Source organism: Athene cunicularia (assembly GCF_003259725.1).
Source record: "Athene cunicularia isolate RWA chromosome 10 unlocalized genomic scaffold, athCun1 chr10_part1, whole genome shotgun sequence".
Classification (NCBI taxonomy): Eukaryota; Metazoa; Chordata; class Aves; order Strigiformes; family Strigidae; genus Athene; species Athene cunicularia.
Window position 1 is genome coordinate 22,971,816 of NW_020799112.1, and position 27,029 is coordinate 22,998,844.

General features: G+C 36.9%; 1 protein-coding gene across 1 annotated transcript; it reads left to right on the forward strand.

The window, feature by feature from the left end:
* On the forward strand, positions 1 to 22,867 carry MINDY2 (MINDY lysine 48 deubiquitinase 2). The gene is made up of 8 exons (XM_026856461.1): positions 1 to 129; positions 2,220 to 2,284; positions 5,039 to 5,197; positions 6,038 to 6,140; positions 6,694 to 6,836; positions 16,433 to 16,606; positions 17,829 to 18,002; positions 19,196 to 22,867. The coding sequence occupies exons 1-8, from the start codon at positions 87 to 89 to the stop codon at positions 19,313 to 19,315; spliced, it is 981 nt and encodes a 326-aa protein (XP_026712262.1). The 5' UTR covers positions 1 to 86; the 3' UTR covers positions 19,316 to 22,867.
* Positions 22,868 to 27,029: the final 4,162 nt, after the last annotated feature.

Below are 27,029 nucleotides of genomic sequence, written 5' to 3' on the forward strand. Positions count from 1 at the left end.
CATACCTCATTGACACTTTACAAATTGTAGTGGGTTGACATTTTAAAGAGAATATACTTTTACTTTCACAGATTAAGCTACCACCAATGATGGAAATCATAACGGCTGAACAGCTGATGGAATACTTAGGTTAGTAACTAAAATAAATGGTTTTCAATTCTATATTCTACTTATTAGTGAGTAGTAACAGAGGAGGACTGTTTTATTTATTTACTATTCAGCTTTACTTGAATGCATGCTTCAGTAAAACTACTTATATTATTTAGTGGCTCATGCTTTTCCTTAATTGCTTTTAGAAGTTTTCTGTACTGCTTTCCTGAGTGGTTAGTCTAGTGATGCAGTTGGTTTGGTATAGTAAGTTGTAGTGGCCAAAATAAGTGAGTCATAGTGGTGTTCTTTCTGCAGGGCAGGGCCTGTTTATTTTCTTTAACCTCTCTTTTTCTTCCTACAATAATACACACTTACACAGTAATACATACTTATGCCTCATCCAAGCTCATACTTCATAATAAGCAAATCAACAACCAGACAGTGATCAAACCTGTCTCCCATCAGACAGTTCCACCCACCTTAGCACAGTCTGGCAGTTTCTTATCTCTCTCCCAAGGGCTGTTTCTCCTCAAAGCCTTTCTCCTTCTCGGGGGCAGTGCAGGACAGAGCTGACCTGAGCAGAGCTCTACAGCCAGTGTCGACTTGGCTCTTAAGTCACTGAATCTCTCACAGCTGTGCAGAGCTGACACTCCCACAGTTTGGCTCAGTACACCAACACATTGGTAGATTTAAACTTACTCATGTCTCTTACAGGGTTGTGTTGTTACAGCTGACAGAATGTAGTAAGTCAACCGTGCCTTTGTCTGCAGTAACTCTAATCCTTGGTAGTATGGCCCAATTAAAGTAACAGGAGACCTTACTTTACTCATCACAGTGATTGAGGTCTGGTTTGCAGGCACTGCTGCACTATCAGATTCGCGCTCAGCACAGCAGCAGCTGTTTCCATCTGACAGTCTGTAACTGCAAGAGCCTGGAATGGTCCAGGTGTTCAAAGTGCCATTGCACTAGTACTTAAGCTATATGTACCACAGTTCTTTCCCTTTGTAGCCTAACAAATAGAAAATGTTTGAGCTTAATACACTAGATTTGTGGGTTTTTTTTTTTAAGCAGGAGAAAAAACCCCACTATTTTTTTCCTTTTTGCTTGTAAAGCATGTAGCTTGTTCTTTTTAAAGGCATATCGCCGAATCTTTCAGTGGAAGTAGTAGTTAATTACATAATTAAAAATAAAAACCTTTCTGCCTATGTCTAAACATTTCTTCTAATTGTGTTGATAGAATAATACTGTCTGAAGTCACTGCATAATCACAGTTGGCTAAATGTGTGTATTCTTTCTTGAAGGCATATATTAGCTTCTGGGATTACCTTACTAAATTGATTAACAATTACCTGCTCAAATTATTTAGGTTCCTATTTAGTCAACAGGGTTAACAGTTGCCAAATGGTGGTTCTACATCTTAAAAAAAACCCCAAACCCCTTCAACCACTTTGAACAATCTTAATTTAAAAGATTATAAATCACAAAACCTGTAATGATATTTTTCTATGAGCAGAAACATATTTTTTAGGAATGGAGCAGGGGAATAAAGATGAAAAGCATTGAAATAAAATCTGAAAAATTTGGGAGAAGCAGTTTATGGATACTGTTCACTAAAATGTTACAAACCTTGAACAACCCCAGTGTGTTGATTAACTGATTAATTACCTTTGTGTTGTAGATGCAGATGGAATACAAGCCTTTCAGAATTAGAGGCATGAAAGCATACACCAAAATATTCATAGTATCAGTCAGGATAAGTGGTTGCATTTTTAAACTGTTATGCAATTGCACATCTTAATGTGAACAGTTTGACCTTTTTGTATTTGTAAGTTGAGGCACAGAGGGAGGTAAATTTCTGAATAATTAAGAGATTGGTATGATACCCCAAGAGAAGATGAAATGCTCCTTTAGTAACAACATTGGCCATTTGAATTTCGTTTGATAATGTGATCTTACTGTGTTTTTTATACTCATATTTTACTCCATAATTATAATTCAGGTTATAAACAATGTGATCTCATTAATTTGGTAGAAAGCTTCAGTGATGGCATTTATGATCATTCAGAAGTGTTCATAGAAATTTTGAAGCTTTGAGTGTGGAATAAACTTAATTTCCTTTTTGCTTTTAGGAGACTATATTCTTGATGCAAAACCTAAAGAGATATCTGAAATTCAGCGCCTAAATTATGAGCAGGTAAGGAGCTGCTGCTAAATTAAAATTGTCTGAAGGAACTTTTTTTCCTCACCTGAGGTTTATCATCTTGTTAAAAAAATCAAAACCATACAACCATTGTTTGTAGGTATTCTTTTTGTCCAGGCTTGATGTAGAGTATTATTTATAAATGCTTCCTGTTAGTGAGGAAAAAATCGGTATCTATGAACACAAGTAATTTTTTTTTTTTTTGCCTGCAATGAGTATAATGAAAAAAATTTTGTTTTATTGAGCAATTATAACACAAAAGTACAGATGGAAGTATTTAACAGGGTGGTTGCTCTATGAAGTCTTCTGTTATGCATCTCTGATGCCTGCTGGGCTTTCTCTGAGAAAGTAAACTGAGCAGGAAAGATCTCTGTTCTTAAGTTGTGATGGACAAAAAGAGGTTGATTCTGTATTATGAAAGGCTGTATTATTTTCACTGACCACTATTTTTATGTCATCACAAAAGTGTTTCTATGTGAAAGATAATGCTATTAGTTTTTTTTTAAAATGATGTTTATATATTATTTTGGAGGAAATTTTTCAAGCTCTGTGGTCACTGGTGGTTTTTTGATTACTCACGGAAAAGTGATTTGTATTTATTGTAGGTGTTCAGTTTCAAGCTAGTTCTATTTATTTTTAGGCCTTCTTTTCTTGCTCTCATTCAGTGTTGAAAATCAAATTGAGTATCTTGGGATAGTTGAAATTAGCATGAAGATTGAATGGATTCTTTTAATGTTGTAAATATACTTATAGAGGCATAAATGGTATCACATGAGGGGAGAAAGAAACTAATTGGGCAGCTGAGTTTTACAAAATTATTACATTTCAGAAGCATTGGAACTGAGTCTTGGTGTTAATCATAATTTTGTGTTTATCTTGTCACACAGTTGATATTCTTTGCCTAAAACAATATTTTCTTCTTGCACAAGAAATTCCAGTAAATTTTTCAGACAACTGGATTTGTAGTGCTTAGAATTGGATCATGAAGCATTGAATGATGTAGCTACTTCACTAAGTATGTTTCCTTAGTGAGTGTTGTATGGTTGAATTGGTATGTTCCTTACAAGACCGAGTTACAGGATGCACAGACTGATTTCTTAAACTGACTTTCAATTGATGGGACAAGAGAGAATGGCTTCAAGCTGCCCAGGGCAGGGTCAGGCTGGCTCTGAGGAAGGATTTCTGTGCAGAAGGGGCTGTTGGGCGTTGGAATGGGCTGCCCAGGGCAGGGGGGGAGTCCCCGGGATCCCTGGAGGGGTTGAAGAGTCGGGCTGAGCCAGTGCTGAGGGATCTGGGGGAGTTGGGAAGGGTCAGGGGGAGGTTCAGGGTTGGGCTGGAGGAGCTGCAAGGGCTTTTCCAACCCAGATGATTCTGGGATTCTGTGACTTCTTAAAATATTAGGTCTGTCTCACATTCTAATATACAGGTTTGTGTCTAGAGCATTCTGCTCTATTAATGTGCACACTGATGTGCTGCAGAAGTGAATGTTCAAGTAAATGTATTGGTTATGTTGCTGTTTAATGGATCCAGTTATCTCTAATTTTCCTGCATTTCAGCAAGTTGCTTTTAATTTGATAAAGTAACTCATCACTCTGTACCCCACTTATGCCTTGTTAGCCTACCTAGCTCTAATAGTTTTCTCATTATTTGTCCTTATGGTCAATCATCCTTATTCACAGTTATTTGTTTTCCCTTATTGATTCCATTAACTGTCTTATTAAAAGAATACAACACAGAGGCAACTGTCTCTAACAATCAGCGGTATTAGTCCGTGAATCTTTTGTCTCCATCTCCTTTCCAATCTGTTTTTCCATTTTTTTGCCATGTTTTTCTCCCCATTGTTGCAATCTGGAGTTCTTCTTAAGCAGTGGAATATTGCAAAACTAAGCCAAAAATCCCCCCCAAAAACAACAAACAAAGAAGGGCCTCAGTTTCCCCGATTTTTTTCCAGATACTTTCTGGTAATACTCTCTGTGGACTCTTCTCACTTAGTGGAAAATTCTTTTTCCTGCTTGTCAGGAAAGAGATGTCTGTTGGTTCAAGAGAACTGTCTCTCAAAGCACTTTTTCTTTGGTTTGTGTGATTGGATCTTCATAACTTTTTAATTCCCCTTAGGATTCCTTTGGGTTCACTACTATAATAAATGCTACTTTAATGACTTGTTTCCATGGTAGAATCTACAGGCCATTTAGAGGTATGGCCAAATTAAGATAGTAAAACGAACCAACAAAAAACTCAGATCCTACGTTGCTGTTCACTGCTTGACAACTCTAACTGGGGGGTTCAGTGCTTCAAGTTGATGTGTGAGGCTGGGTTCTGTTTGTTCATTTGTTGTGGTGGCAAGTCCTTCAGCCTGACTCATAAGGCAGCACTTAAAAGGGGAGAAGAAACTTCAAGAGAGGCCCTTAAAGATTCCCCTAGAACCCAGTTCTTGCAAACATCTGGCTGGTGGCTGTGGGAAGTGGAGCTAAAAGCAATAGGAGCTGCCTAAAAGCAGTTTATGAGCAGAAGAAACAACTCTCAGATACAGCTGATTGGAGGGAGCATTCTTATTTTTCATATCTCTTCTGGCACAGTGAGAATGAATAACATGAATATACACTGAAACAGTTGTTTAGCTGATTTCCCCTTTCATAAATGTGTTTTTAAAATGTTGAACTATGACTGCTAAGTGATGCTGGGTTACAAGAGTGACCACCAAGTGTACAAAGCTCTATTTGGTCATTGTTTTTTTCTTTCTGCTGTCAGAACATGAGTGATGCAATGGCGATTCTACACAAGTTACAGACGGGTCTGGATGTCAATGTGAAGTTCACGGGTGTACGAGTATTTGAATACACACCTGAGTGCATAGTGTTTGATCTTCTTGATATCCCCTTGTACCATGGATGGTTAGTGGACCCTCAGGTAACTTACTTTTTTCAATAATTCAAACAGAATGTAAGTTATGTTCCAGAATATTAACTAGAATCAATAATAATGATTATGGTAATGAATTTTTAAAATCTAGTCAGAAAAATTGGGTTTTCTTCAGAGAGGAGTGAGTACAGAATGTACACGTTCTTTAGTGTGGTAACTTTGCAGAGACTAAGTCTGTAGTCCAGCTAACTTGCAAAGCCTGTGTTGAATTAATGACTCTTCGGAGGGAGGTAGGAAGTTTCCAGATACAGTGTTCCAGACATTGTTTTTGGAAGCTCATTAGAAAACACTTGGAAGGAATGCAAGGTTACTTTCCTCCTTTACTAGTCACTGCTTTTGAGAGCTGAGGAAGTTAGAATGAATTAGAGAGAACTGCATCATTAACAAACATACAATTTATTTTTAATCATTTAATAAATAGTAAACAGATACTGTTTACTTAGGGGGAAACTGGTGAGTTTGGCTGGAATAATCTGCCTCAGATTTTTTCTTTTCCTCTTCATGCCTTGTTCTTGAAAGTTGCTGTTCTTTTACCCCATTGGGCTTCCCCCCACCCCAACTGAGCTGACTGATGCCCCATTGTCTCTCTCCTCCATCCACTTTAGCAACAGCTTTTGATGTTAAGCATTAACTTACAGATTTTTAAATGGGACCTGACAGCAAAATGTGTAAGTCTAGGGTAAAACTTTTTGGCCAAGTATTTTTAGGGGGATAATGTCCTCTGTTGAAACTCTTCTTATTTTCTTATGAATAATGCTGTAGGCTAACAGTTGTGTTCCGTTGTTCACAAGGGTAAGTTCTCTGTTTTGCACGTTCTTCCTTCTCCAGGTTGCTGACATAGTAAAAGCCGTGGGTAACTGCAGTTACAATCAGCTGGTGGAGAAGATAATTTCTTGTAAACAGTCAGACAACAGTGAACTGGTTAGTGAAGGTGGGTAACTTTTTTCTATGCTTTATCAAAGTAGCTACCATATCAAATATTAGTTAGATGTTTTGTATGTGGCCCTTTATGTAGAGACAGAAGTGTGAAGAGCTGTGCTCTGTCTGGGGAAGTTCTTTCCCTGGGCACACAGATAGCACTGTGCTTGTCTTACGAACCCTTTTAATGCAATTTCCAAACCAAGGATCAGCTTCATTCTCTTGATCTATTAAATACATTTTTAAAAAGCTGGAGATAACTTCCTTTTATGATCAGGTACTATGGGCAGCATTGAGATTTCATCTTTGCTATAGATTATCTCCTGTGTTTAGAATATAAATTGTATACTATGTGATGACAAGGAAAAACCAGTAATATTAGAATTGGATATAGCACTTCTGAACGCGACAGGGTTGTCTACAATGCTGAGCTTTTAGAACTTCTGACTCGTTTTAGATTTGTGGTCTATAGGGAAGAGATGGGAATAGTATTACCATTGTAACCAGGTCTTATATACCAGGGAGCATGTAAGAGGCACACATAACAGTGTGTATTGCTCTTGTAGGATTTGTAGCTGAGCAATTTCTAAATAACACGGCTACACAGTTGACATACCATGGACTGTGTGAGTTGACGTCAGCTGTCCAGGAGGGAGAGCTTTGTGTGTTCTTCAGGAACAACCATTTTAGCACCATGACCAAATATAAGGTACATTCAACATTTTTGTGTTTACTGTTGTTATTTGTGTTTTAATTGTTCTTGTAGATCTTCCCTTTATGTTCAGTTTTCTCCCTGTGTTAACACCCTTTGTGGTTATGTATAATGATGTACATTTCTTACATAGCTTAAATTTACTTGTACTTTGTGATTGGCAAGTATAAGGCTAATAAATTTAATTTCTTGTTCGTGAGGATATAAAACTTTGCTTTACATTTAGGTCAGTAGATAAGTAGCCTCATCATGGTTTTCAAAATACCAAATATTTGGAAAAGTTAGATGAACTACAATATTGGTTCTCTTTGTTAGGGAAGAGATTATTTTTTTGAATCTGAAACTGAGGAAGCAAAATGGTGAGAATTGTGAAAGGAGTATTCCAGGGTATGAAAAGCAGGTGACAATGTGGTTAATGCTTCTGGGGCTCCTTCCTTTGTGGCATGGAGAATCTGCCTTGGCAAGTTGGCAGTTATGTATGGAGCATCTTCCTTTTAGCACAACTTTGCTGTTACTGACATGATAGTATACCCGTATGTGTCTGACTTGGGTAGAAAGGGCCATGGTCAGATTGTCTCCTAAGATTTAATCATTCCCTTCAGTGATAAATGTGAATATTTTGAGGTAAACTTTTTATTGGCTTTCAATGTCAAATCATCCTTAGACATTTATCTCAAACATACATAGGAGTTTTCACCTTTGTATAGAACTCATGTAACTACATTTTGATTATTTGTATAGAAATAAGACTTTAATTTAATGTACACTTGCATTTATGAACAATGGTAATAAATACAAAAAAGGAGAGTGTGTACCATACCCAAACATTAAGGAACCACTGTTTGAGCTGTCTGTTACATGGTAACATCATATACCTCGTGTGAATGACACTAACTTTTCCATTTGGCAGGACTAGTCCTTTTTGTTCCCTCTGTCTGCTAATCTTGACTTAATATTTATCTTTGGCATTTTGAATAACTGCTCATAAGCTGAGCTAAAACTCTGAACAGTACTGATGAATAACAATTAGCTCTACAGACAGGTAACACATCTGGTTTTCTAATAGCTGCTTAGAGCACATCTAAGATTTGTTTTGAATCTGTACAGTGATGTTCTCTTAAAGTACTAGGACAGGTAAAAGGATCTTTCTCCTCCTTTGTTCTGTGTTTGTTTGTTTGTTTTTTTAAGTAAGAGCTGTGGAATATATCTGTCTATGGTCCAAACTGTAATTGTTATATTCCTGATGAAGCTGATGTACGTCACAGTTGTAAGTGGCATAGTTCTGCTTCTCTCCATGTAGCTCTTGCAGTAGTTGGTAGTAGTTTGTCATGGATGCCTGTACACTGTTTATGGTTACCTTCATTATGGGGGGGAAAAAACCCAACCTCAAAACTACTCGATTAAAAAAAAAAAAAAACCTAAGTAGAAGTACAGATGCACTTTCTGGGTACAAATGGTACCTAGAGGTGCAGGAAACCTTTACTATTTTTAAAGGCTATTCCAGATAAACCACTCATATCCTCTTGGAAATAATTCAATTTTGTGCTATTATTAAACTTTAATAATATGAAATATTCCTTGTATTAAATACAGTCAATGGGTATCATGTTGACCTTGTGAATTAAAAATACAGAATTTTGTTTGTAGAAGGTAGACTGTAGTCTTCTGGTGTGTGTTTGTCAGTGCTTTATCAACTTCATACTTGTAAACTACACTTAGTTGAGATCCTTTTCCTTAAAGCAACGCAACAGTTCAGCAAGTTGAATATCCAGTATTAATAATACAGAACAGGTTATGGCAGTGAGTAGAAATCTGTCTGAACTTTAAGCACTGAACCCAAGTCCTAATAAATACTGCGTTAAAATATTTGAAGAGTAGTATTATTCGTTAGCTGTGTATTTAAGCTTTACTGCTTCTAAGTCGCTGTGGTTTTAATCTTGTCTTTTTTGAAAAGTCTTAGACTTGTGAAATGCTAAGTTGTGGAACATGGGTGGTTGTTGTGTTTCATGGTTGTTGTGGTGGCCTCACTTGCAGCCACTGTTCAGTTTCCATGTTGTCTGCAGGCTTTTAGTTCCTGGGATTGTCACTTGAAACAGTGTTGGTCAGTGTGCCTTGGATTTCTGGTGAGTGGTATGTTACAGAGTTTGAGCTATCAAGAAACTCTTTCGGTAAAGACAGAAATTCTTTATTATTTTATTTTTTTTAAGTCAGCAGTAACCCTTCTGTCTGTTTCTAACCTACCTAACAATGGTTTTGCAATAGCTATATGGGACTAGGTGTTGTTTCATGGCAAGAAAGTCAGAAATGGACTTGACTTGGGCTTTTAGCCAAGATAAATATGCAAAAGTCTTTGGCCCCCCCGGGATACTAATACGAGTGTCAGAGTTGATATTTTTTTCAACTGCTTTACTCTTACCTTTTACTAGGTTTAATGCTAGCTCTGCAGATTTTTAATGGAGTTTCTTTTACTTTATGGTTTGAGCAGTAGTCAGAAAAGTCAATCAATTGGGAAAACTGAAGATACAACATACGCCAGAGAAAGTGAAGGTGTAGAGCTTCTAGGGACAAGAACTGTGCAATTCTCTGTAATACTGCTCTTCCCGCTTCCCCCTCCATAACTGTTTTATTTGGGTTTCCATATATTGGTTTGAAGTTAACAAATGGGAATTATACCTATAGTAAGTTATATATATAAAATAAAACTTGGGTATTTTTAGAAACATTTACACTCTGGATAATTAACAAGAATTTATAGTTAAAATCCCTTAAGTACATTAGTCTGTGTCTTACTGTAATGAAGCTAATACTTAAACTTTCAGTGAAAGCTTTCGTGTACAGTTGATAGCAACTTATACACTGGGGATATTTAAGTTCAGTGGGGATTTCTAAGGGTGATATTTTAGTGAAAGGACTTGGTTTTCAGTACTGTATTTCAAAAAAAGTAGAATGTACATTGATCTTAACTGCACTTAATGGAAGAAAGAAAAAAAACCAACCCTGGATTGCTAGGCTTTTTCAAAGGAAACGCAGAACACTGTTCAGGTTCTTTTATGTGCTTAACTTTTGTAGGATTGAGAAGGTGTAAGTAATTTAAGAAAAAAAAACACATGGTGATATTGAAATAATTCAAAGAACAAAATTCATAAATTGGAGACAATTTAAAGTTTTACATATTGGTTTTCCTAATAAAACAGATGAGCCCAAATTGCTTTGATTCTGCTCTGTATTGGTGCCACATGGCAATCACTTGATTGTGATTGAGCCATTTTTAATATTTGTGTTGCTTGGTTGAACAGATTGATTTTTTTAAAACTATATTATTTTTTTCCACATTCCACATGCATTTATCCATTATTCCTTAATAAAGAATAATCACGTGGATATTTTAGAGCAGAAATGAGAGAGGTGGAGACCGCTAAAGTCCTTTGTGCATATAATTCTGGGGTTTAAGCCTTTCTTACAAAGGGTTTGCAGTATTTATTATTTGATACATAGTATCTGTTTAAAAATAGAAGACTTACCAATACTGACACCACTTTACCCAGTTATCCGGAGTTTAGAGTAGCTTTCCCCTGTCAGATTAAAGGATCTTTACCTTGCTTTTGCATTGTTCATTTGAGAGGCCCGTTTTACTGAAATGGGAGTTATGTGGAAGTTTGAATAAACAGTGCAGTATTCAGAATTCCTCTATCTTTGCTTTGAAAATTTGTTCACAGGCTGTTGTTACACAGTGTTGCATAGTGGCAAGAACTCCTTGGGCAAACCGGTGCCCAGCTAGTGTGATTGTTAAGACTGGTTAATCTACTCATGCTGCCTTTGTGTCCAGTGTCTCTATTGACTCCAAGATATTTTTAAATTTTTTTGCATGAAAAGTAAAGGAGCTTGTAAGGAAGGGAACTGGAGTGATTCCTCACAAATGTGGCTTAGGATTATTTTTTAATTGTTACTAACCTAACAATAATAGAATAGGTGTCTGGTTTTTTACTCTTCAGTGCTTCTTGCAAGATCAGAAATATTATGCTTATGAATATACAGCAACATTATGAATATCTGGTGTAGATTAGGGAGGTATCAGTGCTGTTACATACTGTAGGCAAAAGTTTATTAACAGTCTCTGCTAGCAGACATTTAGAAGCAATTTCTACAGTAGTTACGGGGATGAAGAGAATACTTTGGGCTTTGAGGTGGACAAAAATAGGTGAGAAAATGCATTAGAACACTTTTAAAAACACTTGCATTATTAAAAAAAGTATTACTTATGAACAAGAGAAAAAGCAAAAGGGGGGGAAACTGGTTTTAGGTCACTGTATTTGAAAATATTTGTTACTGTTTTGAAAAATTCCAGTTTAATATATGGACACTCCTAAAAGGTTCATCTTCAGGCAGGTAACTATTGTTCCATTTTTACATCTCCTCCAAATTCCTGACTCTGGGAATAAGAGTTAAATGGAAAGGGCTGATTCAATAATAATTTTTCTGTTTTAGATACAGCGTTCACTTTAAAATTCTGGAAGTTGACAAGTAAAGTAACAATAGCAGAAGAATGGTGGGCAGTGAGTCTTTTCAGAAATTAGTGTCAAGTTTTGAAGTAATCTTCCTTGAAAGACTTCAGTGTTTTTATTAAAGCTTCTGAGTTGATGTCACCATGTAATTGTGAAGATTCACAGATTGCATTTCAGAATAGACCATCAGTGCAATTATTAGCTTATATTATTTAATATAGTACTGAATAATTTACTATTCCCATTCTGAAATGTTAATAAAATTTGCATAATACAATATGTTGTCATTTCTGATTTGAAAAAAGTTTTAGAATAATGTTTTTTATGAAAAACATATGTAACTTTTAAAAAAAATAATTATTGTATATAAAAGGAAAACAAATATGGCAATTCTGTAATATATTAGATATCTGTCAAAGTATGGTGAGTGCTAGTTAATAATGGCAGTTCAGTTACCAGATACTTAATCTCTTTGACTATTATTTGTCCATTTGCCCGAGTAGTCACTTATTCTACTTCCTGTCCCTTTAAATTGCATATTAATGGTCTTGGCTCATGTGATTATACAGTAATCATTTTCAGCAGTTAAAGATGTGATTTTTTTTTTTTTTTTTTGCCTTTGCTTTTCATTACACAGATAATAAATACATCAAATGATAATTCCCTAGATCAAGGAAAAACAGGACTGTAAAGAGGGGATCAGTTTGGTAAGAATATCTTAGTTCAGTTGGAACATTTTTCCCACTGATATGACTCTAATACAACCTGTTTTCTTTACTGAAAAGTAACAAGACACTTACCTGTTTGGATTCTTAAGTATGCGTGTTGCAATTATGTCTTCTAGTTTATAAATGTTGGGTTTCTGTTTCAGAACTCCACAGACTTTTATTCAAATACAAAGTATATTTCATAGCAGTAATTGCACTTTTCCGTAGGTGTTTAAGACGTCTGAGTTTGCCATAGTAGAGGCGATGTGTATAACTTCTTAAAAACTTGTTTAAATATTCTTCAGTTCCTTAGTAAGTGTACAGTTTTTATTCTGATGGTTACTCTGAATCAAATGGTGTACACTTAAAAAAAATTCTTAATTTTCTCTAACAGTTAAAATGTTAAGATAATCTCCAAATTAATAGCACTCATTCATGTCAACATTAAACACCTTTACAAAAAACAAGGGATCTTATCCAGAAGTCCAAGAGAAACATCTACATAGTCTTTAAAGGATAAGGCTTGAAACCTTTGTACTGTATGAAGCTGTAGGACAGGTGTTAGGCTTTCCTTTTCAGTTTTCTGAACTGCTGGAAACTTGTTAATTGGCATCAGAACAAGTAGTTCAAAAGCATTAGTTTTAACTACTGAATCTGGTCATGAAGTTAACCCAGGAAAGGAGTTCTTGTAACATCACCTGCAGCCTGCATCTGTTTTCATTTCAGAGAGGTTTTTTGTGCAAACCAGAGGACCAAGAGATCATTCTTCGGTAAAATAATCTTGCCGTTATCCTTATTTCCAGTTTTTTATATGTGAAACTATAAAATCTGGGCATTGGTCTGCAATATCTAGATACTGATTCTTAGGATAAATAATTATTCATAACTTTATTGTAGGCACAGTTTACCTTTAACAGTTATGCACTCCAGACTTTCTTTTATTATTTCCTATTGACAACAGTTGTTAGAAGATACTACTGCTGTATATTAGTGCTAGTATTTTTGGGGGCAGCGGTAACACATGAGACTGTGTGTTTATTTAAAAAAAACACATTTAAAAATAAACCTAAAAGATTAGCTGTAATAACTTAGAAATGGACAGTTAAGATTTTATGAAGGTAGAAACACATTTAGCTTGTAAAGTATGCTATTGTTCTTGGCAAGGTGTACTTGAAAAGCATATTTGTGTACATTTCGTTAGCTTCATTGCATGACCTTAGTGTGCTGATCACCCTGTTCTAGCTTTAACCCTGACTAGCAGGCAAATGCAGAATCAGGACCATGATCAATTAAGTCAAAAACACGTTATGTATTTTATCTTTTTTTAAAACCTCCTTCCTAATCTTTTAGCTCCGTGTAAATAAATGTTTCTACACTTAATTCTTACTGATTCTGTCACTGTGTGCCCTCTCCCTTTTTCTCCTTGTGTGTTGCACTGAGTGGAGCTGAAGTACAGAAACTCAGCTTGGTAGGCTACAAACGTGGTGTGAAACTACTGGGCACGTCAGGTCAGAAATCCCAGTGTTGTGTTGGTTGTGTACCGGTATCTCTTAGCAGCTGGACTGATCTCATGATCTGGTAAGTGCTGGAGAATGGTGGCTGGTTCCTAGCACCGGGCATGTCAGATTCAGAGGCAGCGTGAAGGTCGAATGATGAAAAGATTTTCTCATTTCACAGAATCTCCTCGGTGGAATTTGGGTGTGCCAGTGAAGCTGGCTGGGAAGAGAACAGGCATGGCACTAAAACAGTGCCTATAAAACCAGTCTGTAGATATGGCATCTGATGGTTTCTTGCAGGTAGAAGGAAGACAAGCATTGAAGGTCTAGGAAGGCTGATCTCTGTAGAGATGAGTTAGACACATTACACCTAATAGAAAAAGAGCTGACTCCTCCTGTTTTGTATATGAAACTGCATTACCACAAGTAACATGAATATTAGCAATATTATGGGGGTCCTTGGGAATCTGTTTTTTTGTGAAATTCCATTAAATTATACTAATATGAAGAGAGATCAGAGCACATGATAAAAACCAAAACGGGAAAGATGCATCTCTACTCTGTGCTTTCCCATTGCTCTTTCATTCCAACAAAGTGAAAAGGAGCTGACCCTTCCCGAGTACCAGGGAGCCTGTGTGTGTTGGTTTGCTAGGTTTGGTCAGAGTGAGACAGCATATTTTTAAACTATTCAGTTGGTATTGGAATTAGAATGGTATTGTTTAGGAAATGTTGTGATACATAGTGCAGTTTATTGTCTTTCACTGAGGAGCTGTATTGGTTTTTTTTATTTAATCTGACATTTTAAAAACCAGTGTTCAGGTAGAGTTCAACTGTGGAAGTCTTAAACACAGCAAGAACATGAGTTTTATTTAAGATTGAAAGAGATCTCCATTTCAAATGAGTGTTAACTTTAAAATATCTCTGAATGACACAGACTAGATTCTATTCCCATAAAGGTAATGATATACTTTAATATTTTCATGTGAAAAGTTCAGTTCACAATAGTTGGGAGACTTTGAAAGCATTAACATTTTCCTCTTTCAGTATTATTAAGCTACACTGTATATGAACTGTTGAAAAAGCAATGCCAAATGTATGGTATAATAGAGGAGAACTTGACACACACCCCCTTTTGTTTTTTTACTTTCTAGGTTTTGTTTGAATCAATGTGCTGGTCAAAATAATATTTAAAAGGTTCACAAACACTTACCTTAAAGATTCTGTGATATATTTTTTTAAAAAATTTTTTGAAAAAACTTATTATATATAAGATGCTGTAAAATAGGTCTTCTGTGCAAATTGGAAACATGAAATTTTTTCTCTTCATTTTCTTTGGGTGATTTTTAATCATCAGAAGTAGCATTCAGCTTTTAGGCAGGTTGCTGAAAGGAAGATGATTCCCTAGATCACCTTAGTGGCTGACAGTGGTATTTATGTCTGCAAGCATACCTGTGCTGAGGTAACTGCCATTTCAAAACTTGAACATATAGTAGTGTCCTTTGTGGGTTTATCTGTTCTGTTTGGCCTTTTGTATGAGTGTGTCTTGTGGTGTTAAGGAACACAGGAACAACTGCTGTGTGCCAGTCTTCAAGTAATACTTCTGTGTCGTATGATCTACCAGCTGCAGAGGGGTGGTTGTAGGATTGAAGAGATCTGATTTTAATTTCAGCATCTCTTACAGTCTTTTAATGACTTGAGAGAAATCAGTGAGCTAGTTCTGTACTTGCTGACTAGGGGCAATGTTTTCATTTTTTGCCCGTTCAGCCTATGAAATCATTAGAACAGGAACTGCCCCATGTGTTTTGGGGCATCTTTAGCACAGTGATCTCTGAGAACCCTTTGTGTGCTGCTGTAGTACAAACAGCAAATTTTTGTGGGTGTCACAATAAACTGCCTTGTTTTTTACAGCTAAAACACTGCAGCAAGTTTTGCATTGAGTATCTTAATCTGGTACATTCAGTAACACTAATGGCAGCTTCAGTCTTCATGTGCTGCAAACCATATTCTTGGTTTGGAGTATAATTCCAAAAACATGATAAAAAGGGTAGGATAACATTAAAATCTGAATTTAAATTGAAATTTAAACGTGGATTTTTGCAGTGCTTTGCTGTCCCTCAAGCATGCAGCACCTGAGGGCCTGCTGTTGCAATTTTCCTTTGATTTCAGCTCCTCTCCTGTCCCTTCAACCTAAGCTTGCATTTCATCTTGCCTGTACATTGGCTTCTGGACTTGTTAGTAGTGTCTCTTTCACTCCCAGACCAGCCCATTTTATAATTTCAGAGTTTTAAACAAGAAATTTGGCCTTACGGAACTGTAAAAAGGCTAAAATCCAACAAAAGCAGTTATTGGTGACAAGTGATAGCAAGAATTGTAGATTTAGTTTTTTCAGTTGAAATAAACCTCACATTCTGTCAAAACCCATTCTAAAATGAAGCCTGAGATGTCATTTTGAGGTCAAGCCTCTTGGATTATTTGGAAGGATCACCTTTATCTCTAGGTCTTGTCTTTGGAATTTAATGTGATTTATCCTGGGATTTAAAATTTACATTGCCAGTCTTGAGGTATACTTCTTAGGTGTGTTTCCAAGGAGTTATCAAGGTATATATTCATGTTTTATATTAATTTTTAGTCAATATGAACTTTAATAATGAAAAATTACAGGATGGAATACAGAAATTAAGTGTGGCTGTTAATTTAGCAGTGAATACTTTTATCTGCTGTTTGAATGCTGTATACTGATTCATTTAAATTTTAAACTTGCTAAAAAACCCTAAATGAACGTTTTACTGGAATGCAACAGCTGTATAGCTGATAATTTCTGATAATTATATCAGATTGTAAAAAATACTTTTTTTAGTTTTACAAGTTTTCTTTATTCTTCTGTGTAGGGTCAGCTTTACCTGTTGGTGACAGACCAGGGATTTCTTACAGAGGAGAAAGTTGTCTGGGAAAGCTTACACAATGTGGATGGTGATGGGAACTTCTGTGATTCTGAGTTCCACTTACGGCCTCCATCAGACCCTGAAACTGTCTACAGAGGGCAGCAGGATCAAATAGATCAAGTACTGGATTTCTGCCTTTCTATTGTGTTTTTCTGTTTGCTTGTGACTATATATAACAATCAGTACTACTTTGTAGTCATATGTGTGGATGCTTAGACAGAGGTGTATGTATGTGTACTCATGCATATATAGGACTATAAAAATTATTTTGGTTCGGGTTCTCAGAAGTGCTACTTTGAAGTATTTGCATGACTTCAAGGGAGGAAGAATAAGACAAAACTATAAATAGTTTGGAAAATCTGATTTTAATCACTCAGAATCCCCTTCTTCAAATAACTCAGGTGAAATGGCACATCTGCCTTGTGTGTGGAAACAGAGACCACTGTGAAACTCTGTCCCCTGTAACAAATTCATTTCCGCTCATTAATATTGTCATAACTGAGCTTTGCCTTGTAGCACAAAGCCCAGCAGATCGTGTGTGACAGTGGGTATTTGTTGTTTCTTGACTACACAGAATAGTTTCCAGAAGTCATGCCTGAGACAGGACTTGTACCAGTGAACGCATAAGCATGTAGCAAGATCAAGCTCCTTGGAAATCTTACATTCTGAACAAGCAAAATAAGTTTATTTTTATAGTAATCACTATTAATGTTTTGTAAATACTGGGAAAAAAAATGAATAAGCAGATGCTTTTCAATAAATTCAAGCACCATATCTTCCTGTTGTATAATAAAAAACCTGGCAGAGATAACAGGGCTAGTAACATCTTAGGTAGCTGTCTGGACATCTCTAAAACTACCTGTTGATTATTTTCTCCTCTGTTTAGGAGTTAGTGTTCCTTGGCGGTGTACTTCCCACACTGTTCAGTAGAGTGGTGACAGATAGAGCATTAATTAGAAATAGAAAATTAGATTAATTAGAAATAGAAAAGAGACAGCTTCAAAATCTTTACCTAGAACTGGTATGAACTGACACTTTTGCTGCTGTCCAGGTAATGAAATTTAAACCTGAAAGCAATTTCCTTTAAACTAGCTGGTGTTCTGTGTGCTGTGACATAGGCACGGTGAAAGGAGAGATGTAAAGTGGCTTTCAGCCTTTCTGCAGGTCAGGTTATGAACAGGTTCTGAAACCAACTCCTGTTTTCCATGAGGTAAATGTATTTGAAGACGAGGCTGTGAGGAAAGTGATGGTACTGTATAGCTGCAGAGGCTGAAAAAAAATCACTTGGTATGACTTGACTTTTTTCTGTGAAAGAGCATTAATAAGCAAGTTTACTCTTTAGGATTATCTGATGGCATTGTCTCTACAACAAGAGCAGCAAAATCAAGAGATTAACTGGGAACAGATCCCAGAAGGAATCAGTGATCTAGAGCTGGCAAAGAAGCTCCAAGAGGAGGAGGACAGGAGAGCTTCTCAGTACTATCAGGAACAAGAACAAGCAGCTGCTCAGGTCCAGGTAAGGGAGCAGAATATGGTCACTAATGTGGGAGTACTAACAATAGTTATATAGACACATCTCTGTTTGTAAATGTTTGAGACTGGCAAGACTGCTGTTGGCATTGTTCACAGCAAGTGATGAGATGAATATAGGAATCTTAAGAAATCTGCTGTAACTGTTGGGAGCGTGCATGAAGATAACAGCAGTAGCTGCCACTTTAAAGAAGGCCTGACCTTCTAAATTAGGGTTTCATTCCTACTATTTAAATTGGAATTATGGAATGAGTTAATATGTAAGGTTACAAAAATTGTATTAGCCAATACTTTGTTATTTGCAAAATAGCATTCAAATAAGCTTCTTGATAGTGAAGTTTTGTCTTCATTTTGTCTTGCAGAAGTTTGTTGCTTTATGTTTCTAGGGTTTTCAGTCTGTCATACCATGTGAATCTATTCAATCCAGTTTCAAATTTGGAATTAAACAGTTTCTCCCAGTACACTTTTTCCCATCCCTATAAGAAGTTGCTTTCAAAATGCTTGGAAGTTGCTATTCATGCACGTATATATACAAAATTGCCATATAACTGAATCGTGTTTGCAGGAGGCAAACTTAAGTTGGTGTTCTGGATTCAGGGAGTTTTTAACTGCTGACGACTTCTAAAACTGCTTTTATTAACAAATATGTAAAAATACGTATGAAGGCTGAATCTTTGGCCTGAAGTAATTCAGAACCATTAACCAGTGTGCTTGTTAAGCATGAAACAAGAATTTTGACAATTGAAGTTGTGTTATTTCCACCGCTTGTTGCTTTAATAGAATCATCAGTAGCTACTTCCAAGACAAAGATCCACCACTGCTGGCTGCAAAGAGCAGGAAGGGCTGAAGAACCTGCTTAACAGGACTTGGCAGCTTGCTTGCCTACAGCTCTGAATGGGTGACAGCTGGAATAGATGATGAATTAACACACAATATGTTGCCTCTGTATACCAACCCCCTTGGCAATTTCTTAACTAGTTTCTAGTCACAAAAAGCAGCTGCTTCTATTTTTTAGAAATAAGTTTTGTGGCAGTTCTGGAGTATTTATACAAAAGATCCCTACCTGAATTCTGCTGTTTGCATAATAGTTAAATTTTTGTCTGTGAACGCAGAGTAGTACTTCAGACTGCCTCTAAAATAATGGTTGTTTTATTCTAGATTTTTATTTTTCCTACACAGCAGGTGCAAGGTGCTGCTTCTCCAGCAAGTGGAAGACAATCTGGGAGTAATGAACGCAAACGTAAAGAGCCTCGAGAGAAAGAGAGAGAAAAAGAGAAGATTAGCTGTGTTCTCTTGTAATAGAAAATGGATTTAGTCTGGAGCCAAGTGCATGTTCTCAGAAGCAAAAACAAGGAGTAAAGGAAGACAAACCCGTTACATGCCGCCTGTGCCTGATTACCCCATGGATTTTGTTCATGTTTCAAGAGAGGATGGGTGACTTTGTTACAATCATACAGACTTCCTTCAAAGTCATAGTGCGTGCTGCTCGAGATGGGATTCCAAATCACAGTTGAATGCGGCTGTGCTTTGAGTTAGTCATCAGAAATACTGCACCTTGTAGCTGAACACACAAATCATGGCAAGTTTTGTGTCACAGTGACATCCATTACTCGTTACATCAGTTAGTAAGCTATTCTATCTTCTACTCTAAACAAAGGAGGTAACTTGGTTTGTGTAAGACTTTTTCCTGAAGTCTGCACACTAGCACAACAGAGTTCTGTGTTACTTATGTGGTATGAAACTCTATCTTAGGCTGGGTATAGTCTTCACAACACCAGAGCCCAAATAACAGCTGGGCACTGCCTCCTCAGTGTGTCCAGATTTCTTTGCTTCTGGATCTGGTATGTTCGGTTTTTTGAACCCAGATTTATACTGTGTTACTGCTATCATTGCACCTCCTGGCCAGCTTTCTTGCCCCAAGAGTATGTGACTTGATAGGCATCATACAAAAAATTGTCATAGAAAACGGGGCATTTATTAATAAGCAAGATGAATATTGTTTGCTTTTCTTGCAATTACAAACTGGGTATGGCAACTCAGACGTTATCAGGGTTAAACAAGTAATTTTATAGGTAACTTCTTTTTCTTTTTAGTATTTTTTCTCTTGTAGGTAAACTGGACCAGATGATTTCTTATTTATTGACCTCTCCATATGAATAGGTGAATGATGGGAGGAAACTAAGGTCTATAATAATCATTATTCTATGTAAGAATGCAGAGTTAAAATAACTAACTATCTGCCTTTTTTCCAGAAGTACCTTGAACTTTAACATGACGTTAACATGTCCACTTGTCTATTTAAGCAAGTGTACTGTAGTTAAAAACACACACTTTTTTCTTTTGTTTCTTTTATATATTATGTATCCTTAAAAAGCACACTTCTGAAGGGTGAGAGAGAAGCAAGGCTGCTCTCGGATTGTTTGGAAAAGGTGGTCAGGTGTAATATTTTGTTTTTTAAATCACTAATTTAGAATTTTTGGAAACCAGATTTTTCTAATTTATGGGAACCAAATAAACATGTTGCGTCTTGTAGTATTTATAGAATACAGAAACAGAATACTTGCTGAATTTTGAGGGAACCACAAATCTTCCTCCACTTCCATTAAGTCAATAACAATTATCTTCTTGCTGAACCTTTTTGATAAAAATTTCTATTTAGCAATTTATAGATACTTTTGAAAAAGGCTGCTTCTCCTGGACAAGTTATGTATTCATGCTCTAAGCCTGGGTAAGTGCATTAGTGTACAATAATCTGGGAAAGCTAAGGCAGCCAGGTGGGACATGATGTTCCTCGTTTCAGGTGTTTGGAGAAGGTCTGTGAAAGAGACTGAGTGTCTAAACATGTCCACTGGTAAAAAGCTGCTTTAAAATTATTTCGAGCAGGCTTGCTGAAGTGATGGGAACAGCCATCACATACATCTGTTACGAACCTAGAATGAAAATCAGATGGGTAAAGGAAGAATGTCTTATTAACTAAAGGGCCAGTTTGTATCACTTATTTCTTCCATGCCTTTTTCTCTTTTGTTTTTTCCACTTTTGTTACAATTTCCCTTTTATAATAATGAAGTAATGAACAGTAGGCGGTCTCTAATATGCAAAATGTAAATTAAATTTCTCTATTCTCTAGAAAAGTCATGCCCAGAAAAGTAATTTTAATAATGTATGCAGTTCGGATAATTTTCTATGTTAAAGCAAAGGTTGATGTCTTCTTTTTCCTTTGCAGCAGTCTAACTTCTTGAAACAAATTAATATGATGGAGGATCACCAACATATAATGACTTACCTACTTTAAGCAGATAAGAAAATATTCCAGTAGTGTCAATAACAAAGACTTTAAGCCAGAATGTTGTTTAAAAACATTCTGTTACTAAGATTTTTCCAAATTTGTGTATTTACATTTATTTATTGACCTTGAAAAATAAATATGTCAAGCTAAGTGTTTGTTATCTTATTATTTTCAGTGACACTATTGCCACTTTAAATTCCTTTTTGAACAAATCTAGTTGGAGCAGGCATTATGGCTATTGAGTATATCTTTCTGCCTAAGATACTTGCTCATACTAGAAGAATTCAGGTAACATTTCCAGTTTGACAGATGTGCCTGCAGCCTAATATATTGTAGTTATCGTAATACTGTCATCTCGTCACAAAGGAAGAAGAGTTAAATGTCAATGACTCTCATCAAGTCTGAACTCCCAGATAGGTCAGTTTATGGTTTCAGGTTATTTGAGATGGCAGGCATGCTATTCAAAAGCTTTCTGTTAATATCCTTTTTTCTTTACAGGTCTTGAAGCTTTAGAAAATTCCTGAAATCGAGGGTATTGTTTTGCATGAGTTGAGCTTGACAGTGATAGAAGTTATAAGCAGATGAGCTTGTTAATATCCAAAATTAAATACATCTGGAAGCTTAATTTATATCCCCCTGTGACTAACCATTCCAGAAGCGGCTGTCACAGTATCTGTGACAGTATCTGATGATCACAAAAACCAGACAGAACTGCTTTTATCTGTAATAGCGAGCTTGGAAAACAATATTGCAAAATGTTAATGGAGTACCAGAAAGACAATGTCTACTTCGGACTGTTTACTTCATTTGCCTCTTTTTTTGAAGCTCATGTTCTGGTGAAAGATACAGATTTATACTTTAGGTCTGTTTATACAGTTTAGCATGCACATGCTCCAAATACCTACACAATATATATGAAAGCGTCTAGAAAAGTAGAGTAGAACTTGTTTTCCACTAGATAAAAGCTAGCACAGAAAACAGAATTATAGAGTTTTTGTTGTTGCATTGTAGTTGTGAAATAAAAAAGACTAAATAGAGGTATTCTTAAATTAGCAAAAACTTGAGCACTGCCATAGCTGTAAATGTTTTCCTAAAGGGCACTCTGTAAATGCTCAGATATGCCACTTTCCTCGTGACACTCACGGAGTCTGCGACCCAGCAAAGCAGATCCAAAGGAAGACTGTAACACCAGAGGATAAAATTAGCATTCCTGAAAATTCACGTAAACACAATGCAAAAAATATATTTTGTAGCTAGCCATCTAGTTAATCTAATAAAGTATGTGTCCAGGTTGTCTTACAGAGCTCTTCCTGTGGATCGCAGGCACATGCGCTACAAGTGAAGCATATGCTCGTCTGTGTGCACTTGCACTGGATTGCCACTCAGTCTCTACACTCATTTGGTATTTCACGTTATTGTCAAATGTTTCTTCAAACTTGTATATACAAGTTCTTGAAAAAATTTTCCAGTATGTAATAAAAAGCGATTTGAGTTCTTGAAATGGAATCTTTTGGTGTATTCAGCAGGAAATACTCGAGTAAAAGGTGAAGCTGATGCTCTCTTAACTGAACCTTTCTTCTTTCCTGCTACAGCAGGTCTGTAATCCAAAGCCAGCTCATTGCTTAGATCAGCTTTCTTACCCTTAGCATGCTTATCATAGTTAACTGCTGCAGTTATACAAGGTACATCCTTACATACAACATAATGGACAAATTTCGTAAAAGCAGACTTCTTCCAGGTTGTAACCTTAAACATCAGGTGATGCAGGAAATGCAAGTTAATTGATGCAGTATCCTCATCAGAAAGCATATCAGAGAAGGTCAAATGCAAGAACTTAAACGCAGGGATTTTACCTGGTGACTCAGTGCAGTTGCCTTTCTTTAAGGATAACTAGCCATGGACTCTTAGCAGTCAGTCTTGAGTGGGGAAATTCGGTGAGTGAATGATGCTTTCTCAGACAAGGTCTCTTACACAGGAGTCTGATGTTAATTAACTTCTGTAGTGCTCCCACGTCGCTCCTTGCACAGCAGCGTGCCCAGCTGCCCTCTGCTCTGATGGGGGAGGCTTGCTGCAGTGAAATGCTGGGGGGAAAGACAGGCTGCAGCATGGAAGTCCCTAGACCCCACTCTTGAGATCGTTGAGGGATTTGTCCTCCATTTTGCTGTGAGTTTAGATATAAGTAGCTGTAGCACAGCATGCAGGGGCCAAATGTTTTCACCTAGGTAATGACCAGCATGCTTAATTCACAGTGCATTGGCTGTGTCTGCCCCTGTATGTTCTTCACTCAGTGCTTCTGGGTCAAGACTAGCTCTTCTGACCCTCTAATAACTCAAAATATTTTTATTAGATGTCTATCACTTACTGTTCAATTTTGATTATTATGTCAGCTCTACCACTATGAGCTCCCTTTACCTGTGGAGTTAGCTCTGGAGAACTTGCTGAAACCTCAAAGTTCTTTAGTGCCTGTACAGTTTCTTTCCTGGTTTGTAGGATATTTTGTGTTTATGGAGAAGCTTCATATGCTGAAATGAGCAATTCCTTGGTTTTTGAGGTTAAGAACTTGAACTAAATTATCTTAAGTCAAGATCCCATGTTTACCTCTATTTGACAGCATAGAAAAATTTTCAACAAAATGTTGTTAGGTTCCAGAAATCCATAGGGAACAGCTCAGGTAAATTCCAGTGCTCAAATTAACTGCCAAGTTTGCTGGCTTAGTATAAACAGTATGCTTACAAAATAACTTACTGTAACAGTATGATGAAAATAGAGGCATCTGTTTCTCTGTTGTGATCTGTTGATGGATCATGCAATAAGGCACTGCAAATGCTTTCATTGCTGCCCAAGTCCTACATGTAAGGAAGCAGGAGGTGGTAGTGGTGTGGCTGACAGTCTTGCTGGGGCCAGGAGTGAAATTCGAACAATGAGCCAGATGTAAATAGATCTTGGGGGCAGACAGGGACACAAACTCATGTAACTTTTGTATTTCTTTTATTTCCTGAGAGCTGTCCTTTAGTGCTGACCCAACTCCCGTTGAGGTCCCATCGAGCTTTGTGACACCTGTTGTGGAACTCACATGGAGGTATCTACCGGTGTCTCAGGAGACAGTGCCTTTAGCTCACACAAACCTAAGATTCTCCATCACGGAGCTGGATGAAGTAAGTGTGACACACTTGGTCTGTCTCAACTTGAAGTTCATGTTCTATTGTTGAAGCCATTAGTAAAACTTGCACAGACTTGCTGAGTTAAGACTTCAGCTAAGATTATGCCAAGCAGTCTTGAAAATTCCACCTGGTGTAGTTCAGCATTTTGGGGTTTCTTCTAAATGTTGTTTAGGAGAAAGCTGGGATAACTGGTATTTCTGTCTGAAGCCTCTTAACTTTTGTTCAGGCTCACTGGCATGTGCCAAGGAAAGGGTCAAAATTGCAATTAGAAAACCACTAGTATGTAACTTAAATCAGCTGAGTAACGGGAACATCCTTGGCTTTTGTCATCTCTTGTTTTGGGGAACTCCAAAATAATAGGCAAACAGGCATTTTTTTCCCCTTTGTATGAACTGGCCATACCTAGTCATTCGTATTTGCACTAAGTATTTTTCTTAAGGCTTCCTTACGTGTCCAGTCTGTGAAGCTGATGAGTTAATGTTTATGGTTGTAATCTAGTAACCCTGCTGAGCATTCAGATACTAATAGTTTTGCCTTGAGACACAGAAATAACACTGACAAAATCAGTATTTACACTTGTCAACTCTGATGCTTTTAAATACAAGAGCTGTAGAACAGTTAAAGGAAAACTTTAAATAAAGCTTTTTACCACTGCCAGAGCATTCTTTTTGACAGTGATAAATCAAAAAATTAATGGAAATTATAAAATCAGATGTAAGAAAATATTAGTGCTGTTACGCATTGCACCTCAGTGAATACAGAGTAGGCAGGAGTTTCACAGGCTGAGCTGTCTTGGGCAGCTGCTGCTGAAAGGCCGTTGTGACTGGGTGTCCAGTTCCTTCCGTGTGAATTCATGCAGCTCATGAAGACACAGTGTAGTTTCACTAGACATCACCGGGCCATCTGGGTGGTGCTGACACTTTAACACCGACTCCTCCGTGCAACATGAGAATTCCAAGTACATACTGTCATTAAGTCCATATTATAATTTTATACGTGCCAGCTGTAATAAAGCTAGCATGATTACTTCTGTGCATGCTATAAATGCACTTACTTTCTGTGAAAGAAATACAGAAAACTAGATGATGCTTTCCTAATAGACTCCTGAAACTACCTTGAAATGTTCTTTGTAATACTGTCTTTTTCAGTCTTGGGAAATTAAAGAATGCATAAAAGTTTCTGAAGAAAAGTAACAGTATGACAGAGTGTTTTTCTCATCTTGTAGTATGTCTATATTGAACATAATATTATTAAAAAAAAAAAACAGCAACTTGATTCTGTAAGAGAATGTTGTGTTTAGCTATACATGCTGCAGTCAACTCGGGAGAACTAACAAACTGCTGCATCTGTAGGAAGCCTATGCTGTAGGAATTTCACTGAAGGATTTAATAAATACTAGGAAAAATAAATATTTCTAACCAAAATAATGCAAACTTTCTTTTTTTTTTTTCTTAAACTCTGGTCTTTTGTGAATTGTAATAGCCAGCACTACCCGTTCAGGGCTGTCCTACAGTCACAGTGGTTAGTGGTGGCTGAATCCATCTCGGGATCCTTGTAAACTTCTGGGGCAGCACTGCAATACTGAACACTCGTCCTGTAGCTTTAATTAAATGTCTGTCCAGTCCAACTTCATACTACCAGATGCAGTCATGGGGAGGTACATGACATTTCTGTGTGGACACATGCAAGCCAGTTTAATCATTTATTAAAACTTTTCCTATTAATTACCAGCATGTATCAGATCTCCCAATGGGCAGCTGGAGAAACAACTGAAAGGAAAGCCTGTACTGCCACCTGTAGCTGGAATTTCCAAAGGCTGCAGAGGAAGCTGGTGACCAATCCTATTCTTTTGAAAAATCTCAGACCAAATAAGAAAATTTAATGTGCTGTTGTTGCTTTTTTTAAGAGGAAAGCATGTGTTAGATTATCCGGTGTATTATTAGAGAAAAATCAAACTTGATTTTCAATTTAACTGTATTCAGATTTGCTGTCTTTTCAGCATGTTACCTGTTCAGTATTTTATGCCTGTTTCCAGTTTACTTTTATTTTCTCTTTAGTATTTTGGTGTCAGGGGATCAACTGGTCTCTTAATTTTAGGGCTTTTGTTACTGCAGATTAACTAACCAGAGCCAAAGGAGCTGCTCTATATTCATTACTGGGTTTGTTTACAGTTGAGTGTTAGTGAAGTCCTTTAGATTGAAAGTTTGAAAACAGGCTCTATGTGAGGTGAGTAAATAACAGTATGGAGGGGTTTGGCCAACTGCAGCCCTGGTAGACTTCACAATTAAGTTGTATTTACTTTGGGAAAAAATTACTGCTGTGGAAACAAAATCCTTTTTTTGCTTGGAAAAGTGCAGGAGCTGGCTGTCTTCAGGACTACTGCAGATAGATACAATGAGCCGAGGAAGCTGCTTGTGAGTTTTTAAACTGCTTGTACTTCAGCATTTGCATTCGTTACCATGAGTAGTTGCAGTAATCACATCTTTGCCTTTCATATACTCAGCTCACAGCAGCATGCTTGGATTTTCTATTTGAGGCTGACAAGCAAAAAATGACTTTTGAGAAC

Coding starts and splice junctions, on each gene's coding strand:
- MINDY2 (XM_026856461.1), top strand. CDS start 87: ATGATGGAAATCATAACGGCTGAACAGCTGATGGAATACTTAG. Junction 2,285..5,038: donor AGCGCCTAAATTATGAGCAG/GTAAGGAGCTGC, acceptor TTCTGCTGTCAG/AACATGAGTGATGCAATGGC. Junction 5,198..6,037: donor GATGGTTAGTGGACCCTCAG/GTAACTTACTTT, acceptor TTCCTTCTCCAG/GTTGCTGACATAGTAAAAGC.